The 21,846-nt window shown below is 35.2% G+C and overlaps 1 protein-coding gene across 10 annotated transcripts in view; it reads left to right on the plus strand.

Moving 5' to 3' along the window:
* EXOC6B (exocyst complex component 6B) overlaps positions 1-21,846 on the plus strand; it is a 615,592-nt gene that overhangs the window by 263,344 nt on the left and 330,402 nt on the right. For 9 of the 10 annotated variants that reach the window (XR_007403261.1, XM_025453542.3, XM_049096020.1 and 6 more), the window contains one exon: positions 1,729-1,797. The exons of the other annotated variant lie outside the window; for it this stretch is intronic. Coding sequence is in view for 8 of the 9 variants with exons in the window: in XM_025453542.3 (XP_025309327.1) it covers positions 1,729-1,797 (69 nt within the window). In the remaining variant the exon portion in view is untranslated. The remainder of the gene's footprint in view (positions 1-1,728; positions 1,798-21,846) is intronic. 10 annotated transcript variants of the gene reach the window in all.

Below are 21,846 nucleotides of genomic sequence, written 5' to 3' on the forward strand. Positions count from 1 at the left end.
GCAGGCTCCATGCACCGGGAGCCCGACGTGGGATTCAATCCCGGGTCTCTAGGATCGTGCCCTGGGCCAAAGGCAGGCGCTAAACTGCTGCGCCACCCAGGGATCCCGCACTGGGAGGTTCTTAAACAGAGATTTAGTATGTGCTATCATGGGTGTAAAGCAAATGCACAGAGTGGCCAATGAATTTGAACCAACACATGTAGACAGGTAATAATTTTGGAGGGATAAGAAAGTAGGTATTGTGTCAAGTTGTAGAATGAGTATATTTCCTTAGGAAAAATATGTTGTGAAGAAAGCTATGTCTCCAAAGAAGAAATGAGGCTTTCTTGATGGAATAAGGAAAACTGACCTTGTAATTATCACCAGTCAGCTCAACCTAATTTAGAGGGCTCTGCTGCTTATATTCTGATGAATCCTATAGTTACCAGTGTTACAGTGAAAACTACAGCTAGGTCTTTTATTTTGATAATTTCTTTTTGGGATCCCTGGGTGGCGCAGCGGTTTGGCGCCTGCCTTTGGCCCAGGGCGTGATCCTGGAGACCCGGGATCGAATCCCACGTCGGGCTCCCGGTGCATGGAGCCTGCTTCTCCCTCTGCCTGTGTCTCTGCCTCTCTCTCTCTCTCTCTCTCTGTGACTATCATAAAAAAAAAAAAAAAAAAGATAATTTCTTTTTTTAAAGATTTTATTTATTTATTCATAACAGACACAGAGAGGCAGAGACACAGGGAGAGGGAGAAGCAGGCTTTCCACAGGGAACCGGATGCAGGACTGGATCCCAGAACCCTGGATCAGGCCCTGAGCCAAAGACAGATGCTCAGCCGCTGAGCCATGCAGGCATCCCAGTTTTGATCATTTCTTTATGCAATTTTGTCTTCTATTTTTTGCTTTGTTTTGTTCAATATTTACTTTGTGTCCTTTCATTCTTGTTTAATTCCTATAGGTCAACAATATAGGGAATAGTTTCCCTTTTCAGGTGAGGAAATTGAGGCCAAAGTAAATTGTGAGTTAGTTGCTCATTGTCAGGTCACATGATGGAAGAGTTTTAGCTCTGTGACTATCCAGTTCTTACCTAATGTTACTTGTTTTACTTTGTCTTTTGATGTCTAGATTGAATTTGTCTACATTGTTCATATTATAATTTTCTGGTATTACTTCTAGGTTTGGCTTTTCTATTTATTGTCTTTTTACATGATTCTCCTCGCTTTTTAGCATATTTCTGTATTTTGATTGCATGGTGATGTAAATGTTCACTAATTCTTCGACCTTCAGAAGTTGGCTGGCAGGTCATTTGATTCCTTCTGTGTGACAAATTTTGGTTTTGAGTCACATTCCCACCTTCTCTTCCCTTTTGGAGTCCCATAAAATAATATAAATATATTTTATATATTATATATAATATAAAATATATTTTATATATTATAAAAATGATATAAATATAAAATATATCTGCAAAAGCAGATGCAGGGTCTGAGACACCTGTTACTCTTCTCTGTTATTTATCCTACTCTTCTGTGTCCCAGCCTTGCTGATATCTTCACAGTTTATTAATCCAAAGGCTAAAATACCAAAACTAGATTTCTGGGAGCATGGGTTGTTTGTTTGTTCTGTGTTTTTCTCGTAGAAACTAGAGCTGGCTTTTATTTTTTACACTTAAATAGTAAAAATGAATTCAGTTCAATGTTCTTCATAGATTTCTTTGAATGTTTTGTGACTATTTTGTTTTGCAGGTACCTGGAGCCCAAGATTTGGTGGATTTCTCTCCTGTTTATCGATGTCTACACATATATTCTGTCCTGGTGAGTCTTCATCTGGCTCTGTCTAATAAAGATGTATATTGAGTTCAAAACTCTTCTCTCTCATTTTTGAAAGTTTTTCTGTTTATTATCAAGAGTAGGAAAAAAGTTATTATTTAAGGAATATTAATTATAAAAAATAATCCTTTCTTCTCTTCTTGAATCTTTTATTTGCCAGGTAATATGACATAAGCAAATAACATTAATTTCTATTAGTCTTCAACAAATGATAAGATCATACCTAGAAATAGTTACACACACAGATTTCTGTCCTTAATTTAATGATGTAATTTAAATAAAATAACCTATCTTTATATGTTAAAATAATATTTATAAAAACTTTATTTTTTTATTCCTGATGATACTTAGTCCATTTGTCATATAACAGTATGCAGAGGAACTGCCTGGGGGGGAAGTTATTATGGGTATTATTGGTATGATAAGAAATAGCCCTTTCTCCATCTTGGTAGTATACCCACATGCAGACACACAGATACACACAAGGCAATCAAAAAATTAAAAAGTACCATCAAAGACAAGTTGATGAGAGAAGACCATTATTGATATTTTTTAATAGCAAAGTTCTATGAAGCTTTTATCAGGTTCCTTTATAATATGATTGAGTGAATATTTTTGTCCATTTATTACCCATTTTCTTTCTTTATATATTTATTTATTTATTTTTTTTTTAATTTATTTTTTATTGGTGTTCAATTTACTAACATACAGAATAACCCCAGTGCCCGTCACCCATTCACTCCCACCCCCCGCCCTCCTCCCCTTCCACCACCCCTAGTTCGTTTCCCAGAGTTAGCAGTCTTTACGTTCTGTCTCCCTTTCTGATATTTCCCACATATTTCTTCCCCCTTCCCTTATATTCCCTTTCACTATTATTTATATTCCCCAAATGAATGAGAACATATAATGTTTGTCCTTCTCCGACTGGCTTCTTTATATATTTAATATAATGTCAATTAGTCATTACTCCAGACAGTTTGGGACATTGTTCTATGGACTTCCTGACTGGAGTACTTTGAGGTGATTACCCTTAGTGTGAGAAAGACTTGGTAATTTTTTCTCCACTCCTCTCCTTCCTCCTCCTACTTCTCCTTGCTCTCTAATTTCCTCTTCCCCTCTTCTTTCTTCTCGCTCTCCACCTCTTTTCTCCATTTGTCATTCCTTATATAAAGATGGAGCAAGATATAGACTGAGTTGTCTCAAGGCAGCTCAAATAAGTAGATGATTTTTTTCAGTCTCATATACAGAGAATTAAATAAATCAAATACATCTTAGTTGGTGACACACTATTATCATTATTTTGTATAAGTCCAAGGTATATGTAGAATACTAATTTTAACCAATTTTTAATTTTTGCTAAATTGATGGAAATTGAAGCATATCTCTTTGTTTTAATTTGTGCTTCTTTAATTACTGGTAACATTGTACTTCTCTTTATAGAGTCACTAAGCATTTAGGATTTTTCTTCTCTGAAATGCCTATTTTTAATCTTTGTTCAATTTTGTATTGGCTTTCTTGTTTTTTTTTTTTCTATTTGCTAGAAAGAGAAATCTCAGAAATTCCTTATTTATTGTAGATATTGATAGTTTAGGATGTTGCAAATATCCTTTTTCCAGTTTACTCCCAGACTTTAAATTATGTGTATATTCTTTCACAAATAGTAATCCTTGATTTTGATGTAATCAAGTCCATTAATTTTAACCTTGTGGTTTGTACTGTTAAGTCTTGTGTGTTTTTTTTTTTTTTAACTCCCATTCTATTCCAAGGTCATAGGGCATTCCTTTTATACTACCTTTAACATTTTTCCCATCACATCTTGATATTGATACATCTTAGATTCACCATAGTATATAGTATGAGGTGGGCATCCAACTTAATTTTTTTTGGATGATGGATTCAGTTTTACCAGTCCCATCTACTACATTATCTGTATATTGCCCATTGATTCCTGGTAGCAACTCAGGCATATACTGAATATCTAAATATGAGAATCTGGTTTTCACTTTTCTAGTTTGTTAAATTTGGTTTTGTGATACTTGTATATATATGGTAAAACAAGTCTCCTCTCATTTCTCCTCTTTTAAATTGCCTTCACTATTTATGCAGCTTTATTTTCTCTGTTTTATTTATTTATTTAAAAAACAAATTATTTTATTCAAATGTAGAATGAATCTTCATAATGAAAATAGGTGTCTATATAAGTAGTTCTTTTTTAATGGAAAAGGCTTCAGTACCTTTTTCCCCAAAGAAGTTAAAATAAATTGGGGCCACCTTAAGGTTATGACTTCCTTGAGGCTTATCTTCTGACAGAATCATTTTTTAAAAAAGATTTTATTTATTTATTCATGAGAGAGAGAGAGAGGCAGAGACAAGGGCAGAGGGAGAAGCAAGCTCCATGCAGGGAGCCTGATGTGGGACTTGATCTCAGGACTCCAGGATCATACTCTAGGCCGAAGGCAGGTGCTAAACCGCTGAGCCACCCAGGGATCCCCCAGAATCATTTTCTACAATCATTTTCTTCCCTCTTCCTCTCCTCCTCCTCTCTCCCTTCCTCTTCTTCTCCTTCTCCCATTTTGTTTCAAGTTTTTATTTAAATTCCAGTTAGTTAACATAGAGATATAATATAATCTTAGTTTCAGGAGTAGGTTTTAGTGATTCTCTCTGTATATTTTAGAATCTTTGAGTTCATTAAAAAAATCCTTTTAGAATTTTGGTTTGAATTGATTGAATTTATAGATAAATTTTGGGAAGAATTGACAACTTTATAATGCTAAGTCATGCTGCTCATGGAAGAGAAAAGTCTTTTAAATTGTTTAATTAGGCTTTGTTTCTATGTTAATATTAATGGTCTTGGGGATACAGTTTTTATTGCTGTTTTATACTTTGCTTTTAAATTAATAATTGCTGTATTGAGGAATGTTCTTGATTTTTGTAAGTTAACTTAAATCTAACAACCTTGCTCAACTCTTTTATGGGTTATTATTGTTGTTTTTTGGTTTATAATAGATTTTCTGTGTAGTTGATCATAGTGTCTGCAGATGCTGACTTGTCTATTTTCCTCCTACCCATTGTTCTTTTTATTGTCTTATTGTATTGACCAGGATCATCATTAGTTTGTTGTTCAGGAAGGTTATAGTAGGCATCCTTGTCTGATTTTTGATCTCTAACAGAAAGTATCTAAAGTTTCTTCATTAACTGATGTTTGCAATAAGTTTTTGGTAAATATTTTTTAGTTATTCCTAGACTCCTGGTATTTTTTAATGAAAGCATAAAAGAATGTTGAATTTTATTGGATTTGTTTTGCAAATATATTGATACAGTTTTGTCCCTATCCCTTAGTTCATGAATGTGGTAAGTTTCATTGGAAGACTTCTGTGATATTAAATGATCCTTATATTCTTTAGATAAGTTCAACTTGCATTCTTTTCTTTTTTAAGCAATCTAGAATTCAACTCCTTTTAATTTTTTAATTTTTAATCTTTTTTGTATTTATGTATATGGTTTATTGTTAAATCTCATAATTTCAAAAACAAGTGTACTTTACCTCTCAAATAGTGTAAAAGTATGAAAATCGGTAGTTTGTTTAATTTAGTATTATATCTTCAGTGCTAACAACAGTACTTGGCATACAGTAGGTACCCAATAAATATTAACTGAATGAATAAGTAAGTGGTAGCTAAAAAATGCAGTACATTTGTTTGAGTGTATGCTAACTCAAACTTTATCACTTATATACTTATTCACTAAATACTTATGAATTTCTGTTCTCCATGAAATGGATTTGGAGAGCAAGGATGTATAAATAAGTCAAGGACTTCTGCTTTTAAAAATTTGTAATCTATCAGGAGAGAAATTAAAATCTTTGTTTTTATTTTTTGATTTTATTATCTATTTATTTACTTATTTTAAGATTTTATTTTTAAGTAATTTCTACACCCAATGTGGGGTCTGAACTTACAACCCCGAGACAATAGCTGCACGTTCTACTGACTGAGCCACCATAAACCCCTAATAAATTTATTAACTGCTATTCTATTTTCATTTCTAGCATCAACTTTAACCATCTTTATGAACAAAAACTATTTATGTTTAGATATCAACATAAATTAGTACCTACCAGTGCACCTCACACATAAAGTTTGACAAATAATGGTTAATTCAATTATTGGTAATGCCACTTCAGAATTTCTATCGTCTGATTTGCAAAACTAGACAAATTTACCTTAAAAGCAAGATGCATTTTCATGTTATTACAGTATTGTTCTGAAATGGCTTAGATGGGGACCCCTGGGTTGCGCAGCAGTTTGGCGCCTTCCTTTGGCCCAGGGCGCGATCCTGGAGACCTGGAATCGAATCCCACATCGGGCTCCCGGTGCATGGAGCCTGCTTCTCCCTCTGCCTGTGTCTCTGCCTCTCTCTCTCTCTCTCTCTCTCTCTGTGACTATAATAAGTAAATAAGAATTAAAAAAAAAAACCTTTGAAATGGCTTAGATGATATATGATTGCTAGCAGAATATTAAAACTGGTATGAAAATAAGATGTTTCGTCAAGGGCTTAACAGTTTTATAAAATCTATTTTTTTATAAATTTATTTTTTATTGGTGTTCAATTTGCCAACATATAGAATAACACCCAGTGCTCATTCCATCAAGTGCCCACCTCAGTGCCCGTCACCCAGTCACCCCCACCCTCCCGCCCACCTCCCCTTCCACCACCCCTAGTTCGTTTCCCAGAGTTAGGAGTCTTTCATGTTCTTCTCCCTTTCTGATATTTCCCACTCATTTTTTCTCCTTTCCCCTTTATTACCTTTCACTATTTTTTATATTCTCCAAATGAGTGAGACCATATAATGTTTGTCCTTCTCCAATTGACTTATTTCACTCAGCATAATACCCTCCAGTTCTATCCACATTGAAGCAATTGGTGGGTATTTGTCGTTTCTCATGGCTGAGTAATATTCCATTGTATACATATACCACATCTTCTTTGAATGACTATAATATGACAGCACTTCATCTCATCACTGTGTATCTGCTAGTTTTTGTAAGTTTTATTAAGATTTTATGGTATAAATAATGTAATAAATTTTCCTCAAATGAGAACTCTGAAAGTGATTCATAAGAGTACTGGAATAATTTATTTGCACCCTTACTAGCTGTGTGGTGTGAGGCAAATTACCTAAACCTTAGCTTTCTCATGTGTGAGCTGTGATAATAATGATCTGCCTAGTACAGTTACAGATAATGTATGAATGGTGCCTCACTTCATCTATGGCACATAACTGGAATTTAATCAGTGGCGGTTAATCTGGCAAGAATTATGTATCTCTGGTGATGACTTTTAGACACATTATTGGTATTTTTAAAAACATATGAGGTAAAGTATAGACATATAGGTAGAGGTTCTAGTCTCTGCCAACATAAACAATTTATCAATTATTTAAAATGTACACATTCTTAAATACACAATGTCTATATCATCCTAAACTGTGAGTTTAAGGAGGACCTTAAACTGCCCTTTAAAAAATAAATTCCACACACACTGATGTTCTGTAGTGTTGAAATATTTGGCATTCATAAATGTTCTGGAATAATTTGATAAGGCATTGTTTATAGGGCAGAGACAGGCCTCTCCCCTCATTCATACATTCATAATGTTTCCTAGTTTTGGAAAAAAAAATACAACTAGTGGTAAGAGCTCAGCTCTATTTCTGGAACGCATGTTTATTTTTTAGGCATTGCTGTTCCAGACCTAGATGGACTTTAAAAAAGCACTCAAATATTTCTTTTGCTAAAGGAAGAGCCAGACCATGTATGGCTTCTAGAGTTGACTCCTTTCATAGCTTTTGGGGGGCTCTAATTTGTTACTTTTCTATATTTGTTTCCCCATTCTCACATCACTAATTTGTATTAGTATATAGTGAAGGACATCTCTTCATAATTTTAATGACAAAGATATTTGAAAATGTTTAATTAAAGATTTGTAACAAATATTTTTTTTATTTCCTGATGTAATTAATATTAACATTTTTAGATATTCCACAAGCAGCACAAACTCTTTATGTTTCAAAATAAACTCATTATGTCCTCCTTCCCTAAAATCTACTGTTTTTGGATTTACCATGATCTCAGGTAATAACAGCATCATATCAAGTCCCCGGGAAGAAACCCAAACCTTTTCTTTTTTCTCAGTACTGTATCTAGATCCCTGTATCTTGCAAATGTTACCTCCTAAATATAGTTTTACTTTCTCTCATCTTCCCCTATCCTAAAAAAATTGCCCTAGATCATCGGGATTATTGAAAACATTCTCTTAATTGTTCTCTCTACTTTATATCATAAATCCCTAACTCAACTTCTCATTGTAGTGATAGTGATCTGTGAATATGCATATATGTTATCTGCTTAAAATTCTCCAGTTGGTCAGTTTTGGAGTAAAATATAGAATTATAGAAGAAAATATGGCATATAGGAGCATAGAAGGTTTTCCATGTCCTGTCCGCTGTATTTTCTGCTGCTTACCACTTTACTTTAATGATACCAAAATACTTCCAGTTCTTTGAACGCACAATGCTTTTTTCTGCTTGTCACCCTTTCTTCGTTCTAGTCCTTCTGCCTGGATGAGTAATCCCACTTCTTTTTATTTTACAGATTCCTACTTATTTCATACTTGTGTTCTCCAGCAAATTTTCCTGATGTTTCAGGTGGAGCTGAGTGGGCCCCCATCCCCTTTGCACTATTATAAGGACACAATACAATTTGTATCAGTGCTGACTGTATTATATCATCTTATCCTAAATATATGTTCTTTTTCCTCAATAGACTATAAGCTCTTTTAGGGCAGGTACCATGTTTTATTCATCTTTTTTAGCCTTAGCACTTAGTATTAGTAGTATATAATAATAAATGTTTGTTTTTGATTTTGAAAGATAACTGCCCTCCTTTTGACCTGCAAATGAATCCAGTATCCTAGCCTAAGGCAGTGTTATACAATATCAGGGCTGGGACTTATATGAGGGAAAACAGTTCTATTGGTGTCCAACGGAAGGATCATAACAGAAGTAACAAAAAGTTCTAATATTTTGTCATTTACAATAGTGTTTATCTGAACTTTTGGCCTGGAGGATAACAAGGCACACTTTGAATAAACATGGCAATATTTATTATTTTTAGTGAAACCGACCTTCCATTCACCCCCCTTTTATGGCTGTGCTGCTTATAAATTCCCAAAGGATTATTTGAAAAATCCTACTTATATCTGCCAGCCTTATCAGTAGGGCAGGAGTTCACATATTGTAACAGGAGGTCAGATTTCGGTCATGGTCTTATAGATGGGGCCAAGCACCTGTAAATTCTTCCTTTGGTGACTAAAGTGAAGTACAATATCAAACAGGCAGTGAGACTTTTCTAGGAAGTGCTGAACTTTGGCAGGAAGGGCAAACTTTGGCAGGAGGGGGGAAGGGAAGAAAGTGAACAAGGGTCAGATAGTGGTTAATTGAGACTTGGTTCTTGGTATAGTAATGCAGTAGAAGTATGCAGGGCAAATGTAGGTGTATTTTATAGAATTGTATTAAACAACTTATACTGTTAAATCTTCATATACAGTTTAGAGGTGGGCAGGTGAGGGGAAAAATATAAAACATCTTATAGTCATTAAGGTTAATTTTTTAGGAGGGAGAAAATAACAAAACAAAAAATTTTGCCAGAAGAGAAATGATGAATAATAATAATAATTTGAGATTTTTGTACATAGTATAGTAGTAGTTAAAAAGATGGGTGAACTATCTATCTAATGAAGACAGAAACCAATCTGTCTTAGAGATTTTTTTAACAACTGTATCAGTCTACTGGTGTCTGCCATGTTTTTGGGCTCCAAGCCTTGAACCCAGCTCAATTTGGACAAAGATTTGTATATACTTTAAGCTCCTCTGTACACTGCAACATATTTGCTGCTCATTCACCATTCTATCACTGAAAGAATGATGGATATGTCCCATATTAAGGAGCTTGGGTGTCGTTAAGAGACTGGGGGAGTAAACTTGTAAATACAGCCATAGTCCTAGTTTGTAGGTCTCATTATAATCTTCTTATGATTTCTTGTTCTCCAGTGATTTATATCATGTGCTCATTAACGACTAAAAAAATACTAGATTAAGAATGTTGACCAGTGTATACCTTTGATTTATGTACTTTTCTGCATTTGTATTATACTATAATAAAAAGTGTACTTTTTAAAGGTTTCTGACACCTTGGATCTGGGGATGGCATATTATAAGCAATATGTGGATGTTTTAGTTAGCAGCAACCTTTCAGTATTACATGAATCATAAGACCCTCATTTGTATTTAATTCACTTTCAATTACTAATGGAGACTATAAAACAACCTGAGATATTAAGGGAATGCAGAATGTCAGTGGTGCAGTGAATTCATATTACAAAGGCTGTAGCAAGTGCAGTATTTCTTTTAAATTTTCTTGGGCGAGGGACCTCTGAGAATTTGATCAAAGCTGTGAGCCCTTTCCCCAGACAAAATGCACATAAGTATAGGCATGTGATATTTTGCTTAGAATTTCAGAGGCCTCCTCAACTCCTGAATCTTACTAGACTTGAAAGAATATATATATATATATATATATATATATATATATATATATATATATAATTTTTTTTTTTTTTAAAGAATCTTTCATGTAAAAGGAACTAGAAGCTGAGTTAGGTTTCAGGTACCTACTGACTACAGATGTATGCCTCAGAATAGCTTACCCAATTCCAACTGAGTACCCCCTTTTATAAGCCTCTTAAGGATGCACTACCACTTGTCTTTCTCTTAGGTTTGGAAGCCTTGCCAAAATATAAATTTAAAAGCATATTTCAAAGTGAACTTATTTCTGTGTCATAAATCTTCATTCCCTGGGCAGTCATTATGCATGGCAAGCTGGTAACCTGTTTTTCTATTAAGAATGTTAGCTCCAGCACCTAAACTAATAGATTTGTCCCTTGAATTCTTTTACTAAGAAGGATTCAGACAGAGACTTAAAAATAATTATGAGAACTATAGTTAGTAATTTATCTCCCTGGACATAAGTAATTTTGTTAAGGTTCAGGATATTTTACCCTTTACTTGCTTTTAATAATATCCCTTTTTAAGTACTTAGCCATAATTTAGAGAGATGAGTCAGTAGCAGAGCTAGAATTTGCCCACAATCTTTTTACAATCCTTCATGATTATTGTGGGGGCCAGAGGTAGGGTGAGGTGGGGTGGGGTAGGCAGGAATCTTCCTGGAACATATTTCTTTCTCCCTCCCTTTCTAATCTGAGGTTTCTACTTATATGGTCTGCACTGGCAGCTGGAGGAAACTACAAAATCCATGGTCCTGTGACTACCAATAATAGCAAAGAAAGGATTTAGAGAGTAGGAAAAAGGAATGGATATAACCAGTTCTAAGTGACATCTTTTCTGAAGTGTTAAGGAAATTACTTAATGAAATTACATAAAGAACTTTGGCAGCAGTTAGCTGTTACATTAAAACATTTGGGAAATAGATACTTGAAAGACCTAAGAAACTACTGAAATTTTCAATTAAAAAAAAGTGATTAGTCTTGGCATTCTAAGGTTAGACTTCCAGATCCTTTCAAATAGCAGCAGTTGAAGGGTTGTTGTTTATGTATGTATTTATAATAGTGTTATCTTGGATTTCACCTAACACTTTGTGCAACAATTTCATAGTGCTTCAAATTTGACTATATTAAATAAGTGACTTATTCATATGGCAAATGAGAAAACATCTCACTTGGTAGATACTGGCCTCACTCTGAATTATGCCATGAAATAGTTATTTTGTTGGCACCAGAGGTAAGATGTCATGGTTCTTGAGCCTGTATCTTTATCAAAAGGCACTGTTGCTATTTAATAATCAAGTACATTGAACAGCAAGAATTGGAACATAGACTTAAAGCGGATCTGCAAGATTGGGTATATTTCGGATGGTCAGATTTTTAAAATTGTTTTTGGCTTAAAAAGATGAAACTTCCCTTTTAAAAACTAACAAAACATTACTGCTACATCTAAGTATTAAGACAGTTGATTGGCAAATGAAAGATATCCATACATCAGCTTCATGCAATTTTCCCAGTGTTTCTCAGAGACCATTGATCTGACAACAAACACTGATAAATAGGGCTCTGTCTAGCTTTTTAGTTTTCATTAAAATTGATTGTACCTTAGTAAGCCTATTTTTTTAGACATATCCTGATTCTAATTTAAACATTGAAACTATTGACTTGTATTTATTTTCTACAACTGTAGTAAAAATCCGTTATTTAAATTCTCTCAATTTTTTACAAAGACATTTGAATGAATGTTTAAATATTTGGTTTGGGCAGAAACACAAGCAGGGTTGTGTTGTCTGCTATTCCTGTTGTAGAAATTAAGACAGGGTTGTCTGCTATTCCTGTTGTAGAAATTAAGACAGGGTTGTCTGCTATTCCTGTTGTAGAAATTAAGACAAATGGAAAGGCCTATATGTAAAATCCTAGTGGTTTAGAATTTCTAAGTTTTTACTCTCTTTGACATTTCCAAAGATGGTGTTACAGAGGGAGGGAAATATCACTTTATTTTACTAGTCACATGAAATTGGAAATTGTGGATATAGAATTCCAGCATTGCCAGAAGCACATAGCTTAATGATCTAGATCTTCTTAAAGTTGTTTCTGGAGCTGTATTTCTAGGGAACACCAGGCTCATCAGATGATCTGTTAAAAAAAAAAGAAAAAAAAAAAAGGAAGAAGATGGCTCCTGTTTCAGATGTCATTAGAACTCTGTATACTGTATTTCTGTCTTTTTTTTTTTTAACAGATCACATTAGAATATTAAAAGTGTGTTCTCAGAAGATCTACAGAAAATAAACATGTTAAATTTTATTTAAGCCAATATTTCTTAACATAGTGAAAGAGGTAAGGATGACCAGGATACTTTTTGCTTTCAAAAGCTCATAATTTAATGAGTCTAGAGAAAAGCTGCTTTGTAGGAGACTGTGAAGATTGTTTGTTTGTTTCTTTCTTTCTTTTATTTTTTTTAATCCACCGTGTTTATTTGAAATACATACATTTTATTTGGGAAATAAGAAAAGAATATTGAACTTTTAATGGGAAAGCCTTCCTGACCATAGTAATATGAAATGAGTAGGTACCACTTTCAAATTTTTAGAATAGCAATGATACTAGAAAGAAATTCTGATGTTTATATACTTGACATTTATTTTTTAAGAACTTCAAGTGACTTATATTTTAGGCTCTATTCCTCTTGACTCTTTGTAAGTGGTGTTTTATTTTCATTTTAAATGGACTCTCTTTCCTGTCTTAGAAATATTCATCTTCTCGCTCCCCCCGCCCCCCGGCCCCATCTAAGACAAATGCAAGTTGCACTGTTTGAGGAGCCAATTTACACAGTTAGAACAGAGCTGGAAGCATTCTGGTTTGCTTCCACGGTGATCTTGAGTACTTCTGAGCAATAGGAGCATAGTTTGAGTATTTTTTTAAGAGATATTTTTTTAATGTGGAAAGTTTTACTCTGAAATATTTGGTGACTCCTAGTCCATCTCTGACACTTAGCAGATTGTCTCATCACTCTGCTGCCATATCTCCCCGCCTCCTAGTTGCACTGACCCACCAGTGCCTGGTGAGGTTAGATAGGCATAAACACTACATAGATCATAGAGAAAAGCTGAGGGTGAGATACTTTGTGTGCTGCATTGATAAGGACACAGGAAAAGCCATTTATAGCGATAACTTTCCTGTAGTATGGGCTAATGGGCCCTGGTTCGTAACCACTGTAATCTGTTTATAATTGTCATATTGCTCTTTTAACCTGGTGACCTTATTACCCATGAGTGTACATATCATTTGGCTTTGAATAAAAACAAGAGGCAAAAAATATGTGATCAAAAAATTTCTTTTCTACTCATGCTCACATTTGTTTTTCAAAATGCTTATGTCAGGAAGATTGAACTCAAGAGTGCTTACTTGGGTTTTTTTTTTTTTCTTTGTTTTTTAACAATAATGTCTCACTTAAACAGTTTTAGACACTCCATAGCATAATTATTTCTTAAGCTCTGACAAAATAAACAAGAAATAAATCATTTTCCATATCATACCCAGTTATACCTCTTTGAAATACAATTTAAATCATATAAAAACTGTGTTTCAAATACTTTAATTTCTCATTGTTCTCAGAATAAAGTAAACTTCTTAATGTGATCTCTGAAGTCTCCCATGTTCTATCCTTGACTTACTCTTACCTCATTTCTGATTGCTCTTTTCTTCCTGCCTGCTCTCAGTCTATGCTCCAGATATATTGACCCCATGTTCTCTCATGATGATGCCTTTGTAAGACAGTTCTTTCCTGAAACATATTCCATATTTTTTGTCTTCTTTTTGATATTTCTTCCTATTAGTTACACCAAATTTCTTCCATTACTGAAATCTCTGGATTTGGCATTTATGATCTTCTGTCCCTCGTCTCATATATCCAGCCAGGTCTCTCATATCTTTTTCTTCCTTTTCCTATTGGTTATGACTGCCAGGTTTTTGTTTGTTTATTTTCAGTTCTTTTTTTTTTTTTTAAAGATTTTATTTATTTATTCATGATAGACACAGAGAGAGAGAGAGAGGCAGAGACACAGGCAGAGGGAGAAGCAGGCTCCATGCACCGGGAGCCCAACGTGGGATTCGATCCCGGGTCTCCAGGATCGTGCCCTGGGTCAAAGGCAGGCGCTAAACTGCTGCGCCACCCAGGGATCCCTATTTTCAGTTCTTAAATTAAAAAATTTTAGGTACTTTTGCTTTCCTAAAATGCCTGCTGTACTGGCTACTTAGTTTAATACATTGTCCCAATAGTTTTGGATATTATGAGGGGGTGACACAAATAACTATGGCCAGAGCCTTGTGATTTGAACAAGGGGACATGTAGGGGAGGGGGTTCCTTTTGCTTTATAGAGGAAATTTGGTCATTCAGTTATGTAAGTTGCATATACCAAAATGATCTAACCAGAAGCAAATGCCATAACTGGAGCACATGTTTAATTATAGCTGATTGTGGCAGGTGTAATGAAGAGTTTGTTTTTAACCTGTGAGTAGAAATGATTTATTTTAAATAGTGGAGGATTTGGAAAAGCTGAGTTTGGGCCTCTAGTGGATTCTCTACTTCTTCAGACTTTTATAGCTCAAACCACAATTTAGAGGTGAAGTAGTTTAGGACCTCAACACTGGACTAGAAACTCAGACTCTTTGCCTGTAACACTCCAAATTTGTTCAGGGAATGTAGGTAGAATTCATTTGATTTCCTTAACTGAATGTCTTTAACTAGAACTTCTGACTCAGTCTACTGTGTTATTCTTACCACACAGAAGGAGCTTGACAAACAATTGTGAAACAAACAAATGAATGAATGTTCAGAATCCCTCAAAAAATATAATATGAAAAATTAATGGAGACCTATACAAGGACCATCAAAGATGCCATAGCCAAAGAAGATGTAGTTTTTTTTGTTTGTTTGTTTGTTTTGTTTTTTTGGCTGGGGTTAATATAGTTCATTGATCTATTATATGTGGAATGTTTCTAGTATAGGTTGGGATTTCTTTATACCCTGAAACAAAGTATAAGTTAGGTTAACATGGTTTTTTGGATACGAAGATGAGGTCATTTATGATGTTTAATGATGATGTTTGTAGCAGTACAGGTTGTGTTTGAGTACATGTCACTAAAACCCAACTTCAATGGTTTAAACATACTTAAAAAAAAAAATGTGACAAGTCCAGGCACTTCAGTGTTGGTATGGTGGCACTACACTCATCAGAGACTTAGTTAGGTTCTTTTAGCTGTTCTGGTCCTCCATCTGTAGTATGGAAGTTCCTGTTTTTGTTTTTTCAAGATGGATGCTACAACTTAAGGCAGCTTTTTTGTGTGTCAGAAAGAAAGCAGGTGGGAAGGCCACAGTGCAAGAGCTGTACTGCATCCATCAGGAAAGCAGTAGCTTCAAAGAATAAAATATTTTGTAAAAATGCTGAAGACTATTGTGATTTTAAAAACAACTAAAATTAGAAATTAAGTGATTTCTAGTCAACGTGGTGTTTTGTTTTTAATTTAGGGACAAATCAGAAAGCTTGAATCTAAATCATGACTTAGACATCTTACTTAATGTCTCATAGCCTCCATTTTCTGCATTTAAAAAATTCAAATAATAGTGTTCATCTCACAGTGTTTCTGTTAGAATAAAATATAAGAATGGATGTAAAAACACCTGGCCCACTACTTTTAAATCTTAAAAAAAAATTTCTCTTCCCAACTTGTACATGTCCTGCTTACTCCTACTCCATCCCTAAATTTTAATATTATAAAAAGTACTCTTTAAGAATGCAGCAAAGAAGAAATAAGGAACTAGATTAATGTATGTGTAGACATAAATACATAGATACGGAAATAGTACAAGAACACCTGTGCTCTTCCTCCTCCAGCCCATCCCCATTTAGTGTTACTTTTACAAAATACTAATCTAGAAATTAAGGACCATAAAATAATCAGAGCAAGAAGGACTTTTGCCTACCCTTTTTTGTATCCATCTGTTTTCACAGAAGGGGAAACCTTGGCCTTCGGCAGTTTAGTTACTCACTTACAGTCTCATAAGTGGTAGGTAGTTGAATTAGAACTCCACAGAGGACATATAAATGGCCAACAGACACACGTAAAAATGCTCCACATCACTTGCCATCAGGAAAATACAAATCAAAACTACAACAAGATACCATTTTACACCAGTGAGAATGGCTAAAATTAACAAGATAGGAAATAACAAATGTTGGTGAGGAGAATGTGGAGAAAGGGGAACCCTCTTGCACTGTTGATGGAAATGCAAGCTGGTACAGCCACTCTGGAAACAGTGTGGAGGGTCCTCAAGATGTTAAAAATAGAACTACCCTATGACCCAGCAATTGCACTACTGGGTATTTATTTATTTATTTATTTATTTTTTTTTAAAGTTTTTTTTTTTTTTTTTTTTTTTTTTTTATTTATGATAGTCACACACAGAGAGAGAGAGAGAGGCAGAGACATAGGCAGAGGGAGAAGCAGGCTCCATGCACCGGGAGCCCGATGTGGGATTCGATCCCCCCGGGCCAAAGGCAGGCGCTAAACCGCTGCGCCACCCAGGGATCCCCACTACTGGGTATTTACCCCAAAGATACCGATGTAGTGAAAAGAAAGGGGTCACCTGCACCCCAATGTTCATAGCAGCAATGTCCACAATAGCTAAACTGTGGAATGAGCTGAGATGTCCTTCAACAGATGAATGGATAAAGAAGATGTGTTGTATATGATTGCTCAGCCATCAGAAAGAATGAATAACTGTCATTTACATTCATGTGGATGGAACTGGAGAGTATTATGCTGAGTGAAATAAGTCAGTTGGAGAAGTGCAATTATCATATGATTTCACTCATATGCCGAATATAAGAAATAGTGCAGAGGGACCATAAGGGAAAGGAGGGAAAACTGAATGGGGAAAAAACTAGAGAGGGAGACAAACCATGAGACATTCTTAACTCTGGGAAACAAACTGAGGGTTGCTGAAGGGGAGGTGGGTTGGGGATGGGATAACTGGATGATGGGCATTAAGGAGGGCACGTGGTGTGATGAGCACTGGGATTACATGTAAATGAATTATTGAAGTTATTGAAAACTACATATAAAACTAAGGCTGTACTATGTTGGCTAATTGAATTTAAATAAAAAGAACTCAAAGCTAAATATAAATTCTCTGTGTTCTTTCCTCCATCAGTTGTCATCATCATTAAAGTGGCTCAATTTATCATGCTAAGTGTGGAGAGCTGTTCAAAGTGTTTACAAGTGTTAAGTTATTCATATCATATTATACTGTAATAAGATATATAATAGGTACATTAACTTTATAAACTTAATCAGCACATGATTTTTCTTGTTCTACTACCAGGGACTTGACCTAGTTTCTTGTCAGTAATGATTGAAAGTAGGGATGGAGGTGGGAAGGCTTTCTGCATTTTTTTAGTCTGCCTTTTCAAAATACCCTTTCTCCTTCAGATTTGCTTTTGGTACATACTTCAACAATTCTGTGACTATGTGACTCTAACAATTATATGTGACTATGTTTGTTAAAAACTTTTTGCTCTGGTTTTCCAGAACCACCTTATAGGGAGGTCTGACTTGCCATAGTCATCATAAGGAAAAGAATGGGATTTTCTTTTCTTCAACAATAAGATCAGTTACTTTCTAAGAAAATGATCTGTCTGCCTACTTGGGTTTTTTTCCCCTTGTAACATAAAAAGATGCCATTGAAACGAGCATCTATGAAACAGTGAATAGTCCAGTCCAGACCATACTTGGCTGTGACTAGTTGTGGGCTTAAGCAATCAACAGTGGTTACTTGTGAAGTTTGGTTAAGCTGTTACTCAAGTCTTTGGGAGGGCCATAAGGACACTTTCCCTAAGTTTTAGTTGCATTTGACCTATTGTCTTCCTAGATTTTTCCAACATTATTCAGAAACTCAGATGTGTAATTCCTTCCACCAAATAATGCAATAAAAAGCAGCTGGGCTTTAAAATCTTAATGGAAAATTAAAAAAAAGAGTTTGTGAGTAAGGGTATTTTAATTGGGGAAAAAATAGAAAACCATGAGTCATTACTAATAATAAACAGATATATAAACGAGTGAACAAATACATGTATATCTACATATGTATGTTAACAGGGGAGAAGCCTGTGTTCTTACTTCGTATAGTAGAATGTTGAGTGTTGACTGTTGACAGGCACTTATGGTTTTCTTGCATCTCTGTACATCTTGTGTGCAGAGGCCCTGTCTGTGTTTGTTATGGATCATCTTTTCAAGGATTTTTGTGTAGCCAACAGCTTTTTAAGGTAGGGATGTCTCCTGCTGGAGAAAGAAGCAGGCATATTTACAGCTTTGGAAGATTGAGGTAGTGTTTTTCTATGGAACAAAGATACTTAGGTTCCCTATGCTCAGGGTTCCTCTCCTTTATAGCAAACCACTGTATGTGCAGGTGTCTCCTAGACTTCTTCACATTGTCCTGTGGAGATAGGGATTCTGGGAACTGGTGCAAGTGTAAATGCTGATACTCTAGCTGCTGCTGTTGATACTAGTAATAAAGTCCTTTGTTTCTGATCCAGTTTTGTGCCTCCTACCAGCATCCATGAAATTGTGGCACACTTATTTATTGGCTTGCAAGAGTTAAAATCTCAGACTCTTTGTAGTTCTTCTTTTACAGTCATTACAATAGATTCATTCGGGCAGGAATCATTCATAGATACTAAATCTAGTGGGGCAGTTTTGGTAAGTAATAGTATATTCGTGTGGTCTTAAAGTGTCTCCCCAGGATTACTTATTATTAATGAGACAAAAAATATAATTGGGTACCTTTTTTATCAGGCAACCAAAATTTAAATCATAGTTAAGGATCAGATAAACATTGTGTGCCTCTGAGTGAGATGCCCTGAGAGTGATACTGCATAATTTTATGTAGTATTCCAGTCTGGGGTACATAGCCTGAATCTAATTTATGAGGAAAAATCACAGAGACTTCAGAAGAGAAGCATTCTGTTATGAAAGAAAGAAAAAGAAAGAATATTTTATAAAAATGTCAATCAGAAGAAATAAAGAAAAGCTGAAGAGCTGTTTCAAATTAAAGGAAGCTAAAGGGTCATGACAGCTAAATGCAATGCATTGTCCTAGACCAGAATTGGCAAACATTTTCTCTGAAGGGCCTGATAGTTATATTTGAGGCTTTATGGGCCACAGGGTCTCTGCACGACCACTCAAATTATACTTCAAAAGTAGCCAGACACCATATATAAATGAATGAGTGTGGTTGTATTCCAATAAAACTTTATTTACATAATTAATAATGGGATAGATTTGACCCATGGGCTATGGTTTGCTGATCCCTGTCCTAGATTGAATCTTGTATTTGAGTGAAGATATGCTATAAGGGACATTTTTTTGGGTCCATTGACAATACTGGAATATGGACAGTAGATTAGGAAAATGTTAAATTTTCTGAAATTGATAACTATTATGTTGTTGGAGAAATTATTCTCATTCTCAGGGAATGCACAATGAACCATTTAGGAGTAAAGAGATCTGATGTATATAACATGGTTATATACTAAGGAATGGCTAAGGAAAAAAATATTTAGAGAGCCAGTGATAAAGGAGTTGGGGCAAAATATTGACAGTGGGTAAATCTGAGTAAATAGCACATAGGTATTTCTTCATACTATTCTTATAATTTTCCTGTAAATTGGAATGATTTCAAATAAAAAAAAAAGGCTTAAAGAGTATGTGTGTTGGTGTATGTGAATTTATATGTATACCCATAGCCCAGAGAGAGGAAAAAATATAAAAAAAAAATTGTAGCTCCTTTATTCCTTCTTGATAGATACCTACAGAAAAAAGAGAGATTAACCAAAACGTGAATTGGAAATGAAAATCTGTGATTGATGTAACAAGGGAAGCCAGCAGACATCATCCTTGGCCTAATCTTAATGCACTTAGTTACCAAAGCGGCTATAGTCTAGGGGCCAGAGGTTTTAGTGCGGTCTGAAAATGATGGTGGGAGCCACATTTTCCAGACTGCGAAACACAGGGTACCTTGTTTAGTCAGCACAGTTTAGGTCAAATGTGGTTATGAAAAACAGATGAATTCTGGTGATCAAGTTGTACTTTGACAAATATTCCATTGTTTGAACATGCAGTAATTTCTGAAAAATGCGAAGCAGCCTGGACTGCAGAGATTGAGTTCTCTCTTCTCAACTCCCTTGCCTGCTCTCAAAGGTCTTGTCGTCGTGGGGAGTAGAAATAACAGGGCAGAAGAAGTATGTTAGATCTTCCCCTCCCCCCTTCTTCTTCTTCCTCTTTTTTCTCCCCCTTTGGCTCTACTGGCAAATCCAGCAGTTCTAAGCAGGCTGTTTTGTCAGCTGGAGGTCTCGCTCTACTCTGGGCTTTAGGGACAGCCTTTCTGTTTCAGTTTTGTGGATAGTGGGGTCTTCTCGTGAATTAGATACTTTGGGCTTATCCCATGAATAGGAAAATGGTACTTGAGGTTTAATGAGACATTGTTATATTTCACGGGCTCCTCTGGCCATGACCTGAGAATCATTATTTCATCTAATGTATACTCCCACCTCACGAGGCTCATCCATGGAACTTTGTCCCTATAACTGAAGAACTATAGTAATAGCACAGCAGGTCAGAGATGCTTGAAGTTGGGGACTCACAAAGAGTCATGTCCTCTTTTAGTGATTTATTTTTCCGCTTATATTCTTGTGTTGTCATCTTTGTTGTTGTTGCTTCAGGATTTTGTCTCACTTTCTTCACTTTGTTCATTCATCCATTCAATAAATATTGCATGCTTATTGTATGCAGAACATATGGTCCATCCTTCAGCCTTTGGCTAGAATCTACAGAGATTCTAGTTGATCAACAACCAGTTGATGTTGACTTGTGCTATTTAATAAGCCACTAGCCACATGCGGCTTTTGAGCATATGAAACATGGAGAGCCCTAAAAGAGATGTGCTGTAAGTGTAAAATACACACCAGATTTCAAAGGCTTGGTACAAAAAAAAAGAATGTAAGATATTTTACATCACCTTTTTTCACTTGTCCACTGTGACTTCTAGAGAATTTTAAAATTATAGTGTGGCTCACATTTGTGGCTTGCATTATATTTTTATGGAACATTGCTATTCATCAAATATGAAATAATATATATAAACCTTGAGTATTTCCCCTCTCTCTTATCATGAAGTGATTATGTTCATTTCTAGTATTAGTATGCTTTTATGTTTTTATTTATTTATTTTTTATGTTTTAAGTAGGCTCCATACCCACCATAGGGCCCAATGTGGGGCTTGAACTCATGACCTTTGATCGGGACCTGGTGTGAGATTAAGAGTCAGACACTTGACTGACTGAGCCACCAGGTGCCCCTAGT

Source organism: Canis lupus, chromosome 17 (assembly GCF_003254725.2).
Source record: "Canis lupus dingo isolate Sandy chromosome 17, ASM325472v2, whole genome shotgun sequence".
NCBI classification, from domain to species: Eukaryota; Metazoa; Chordata; class Mammalia; order Carnivora; family Canidae; genus Canis; species Canis lupus.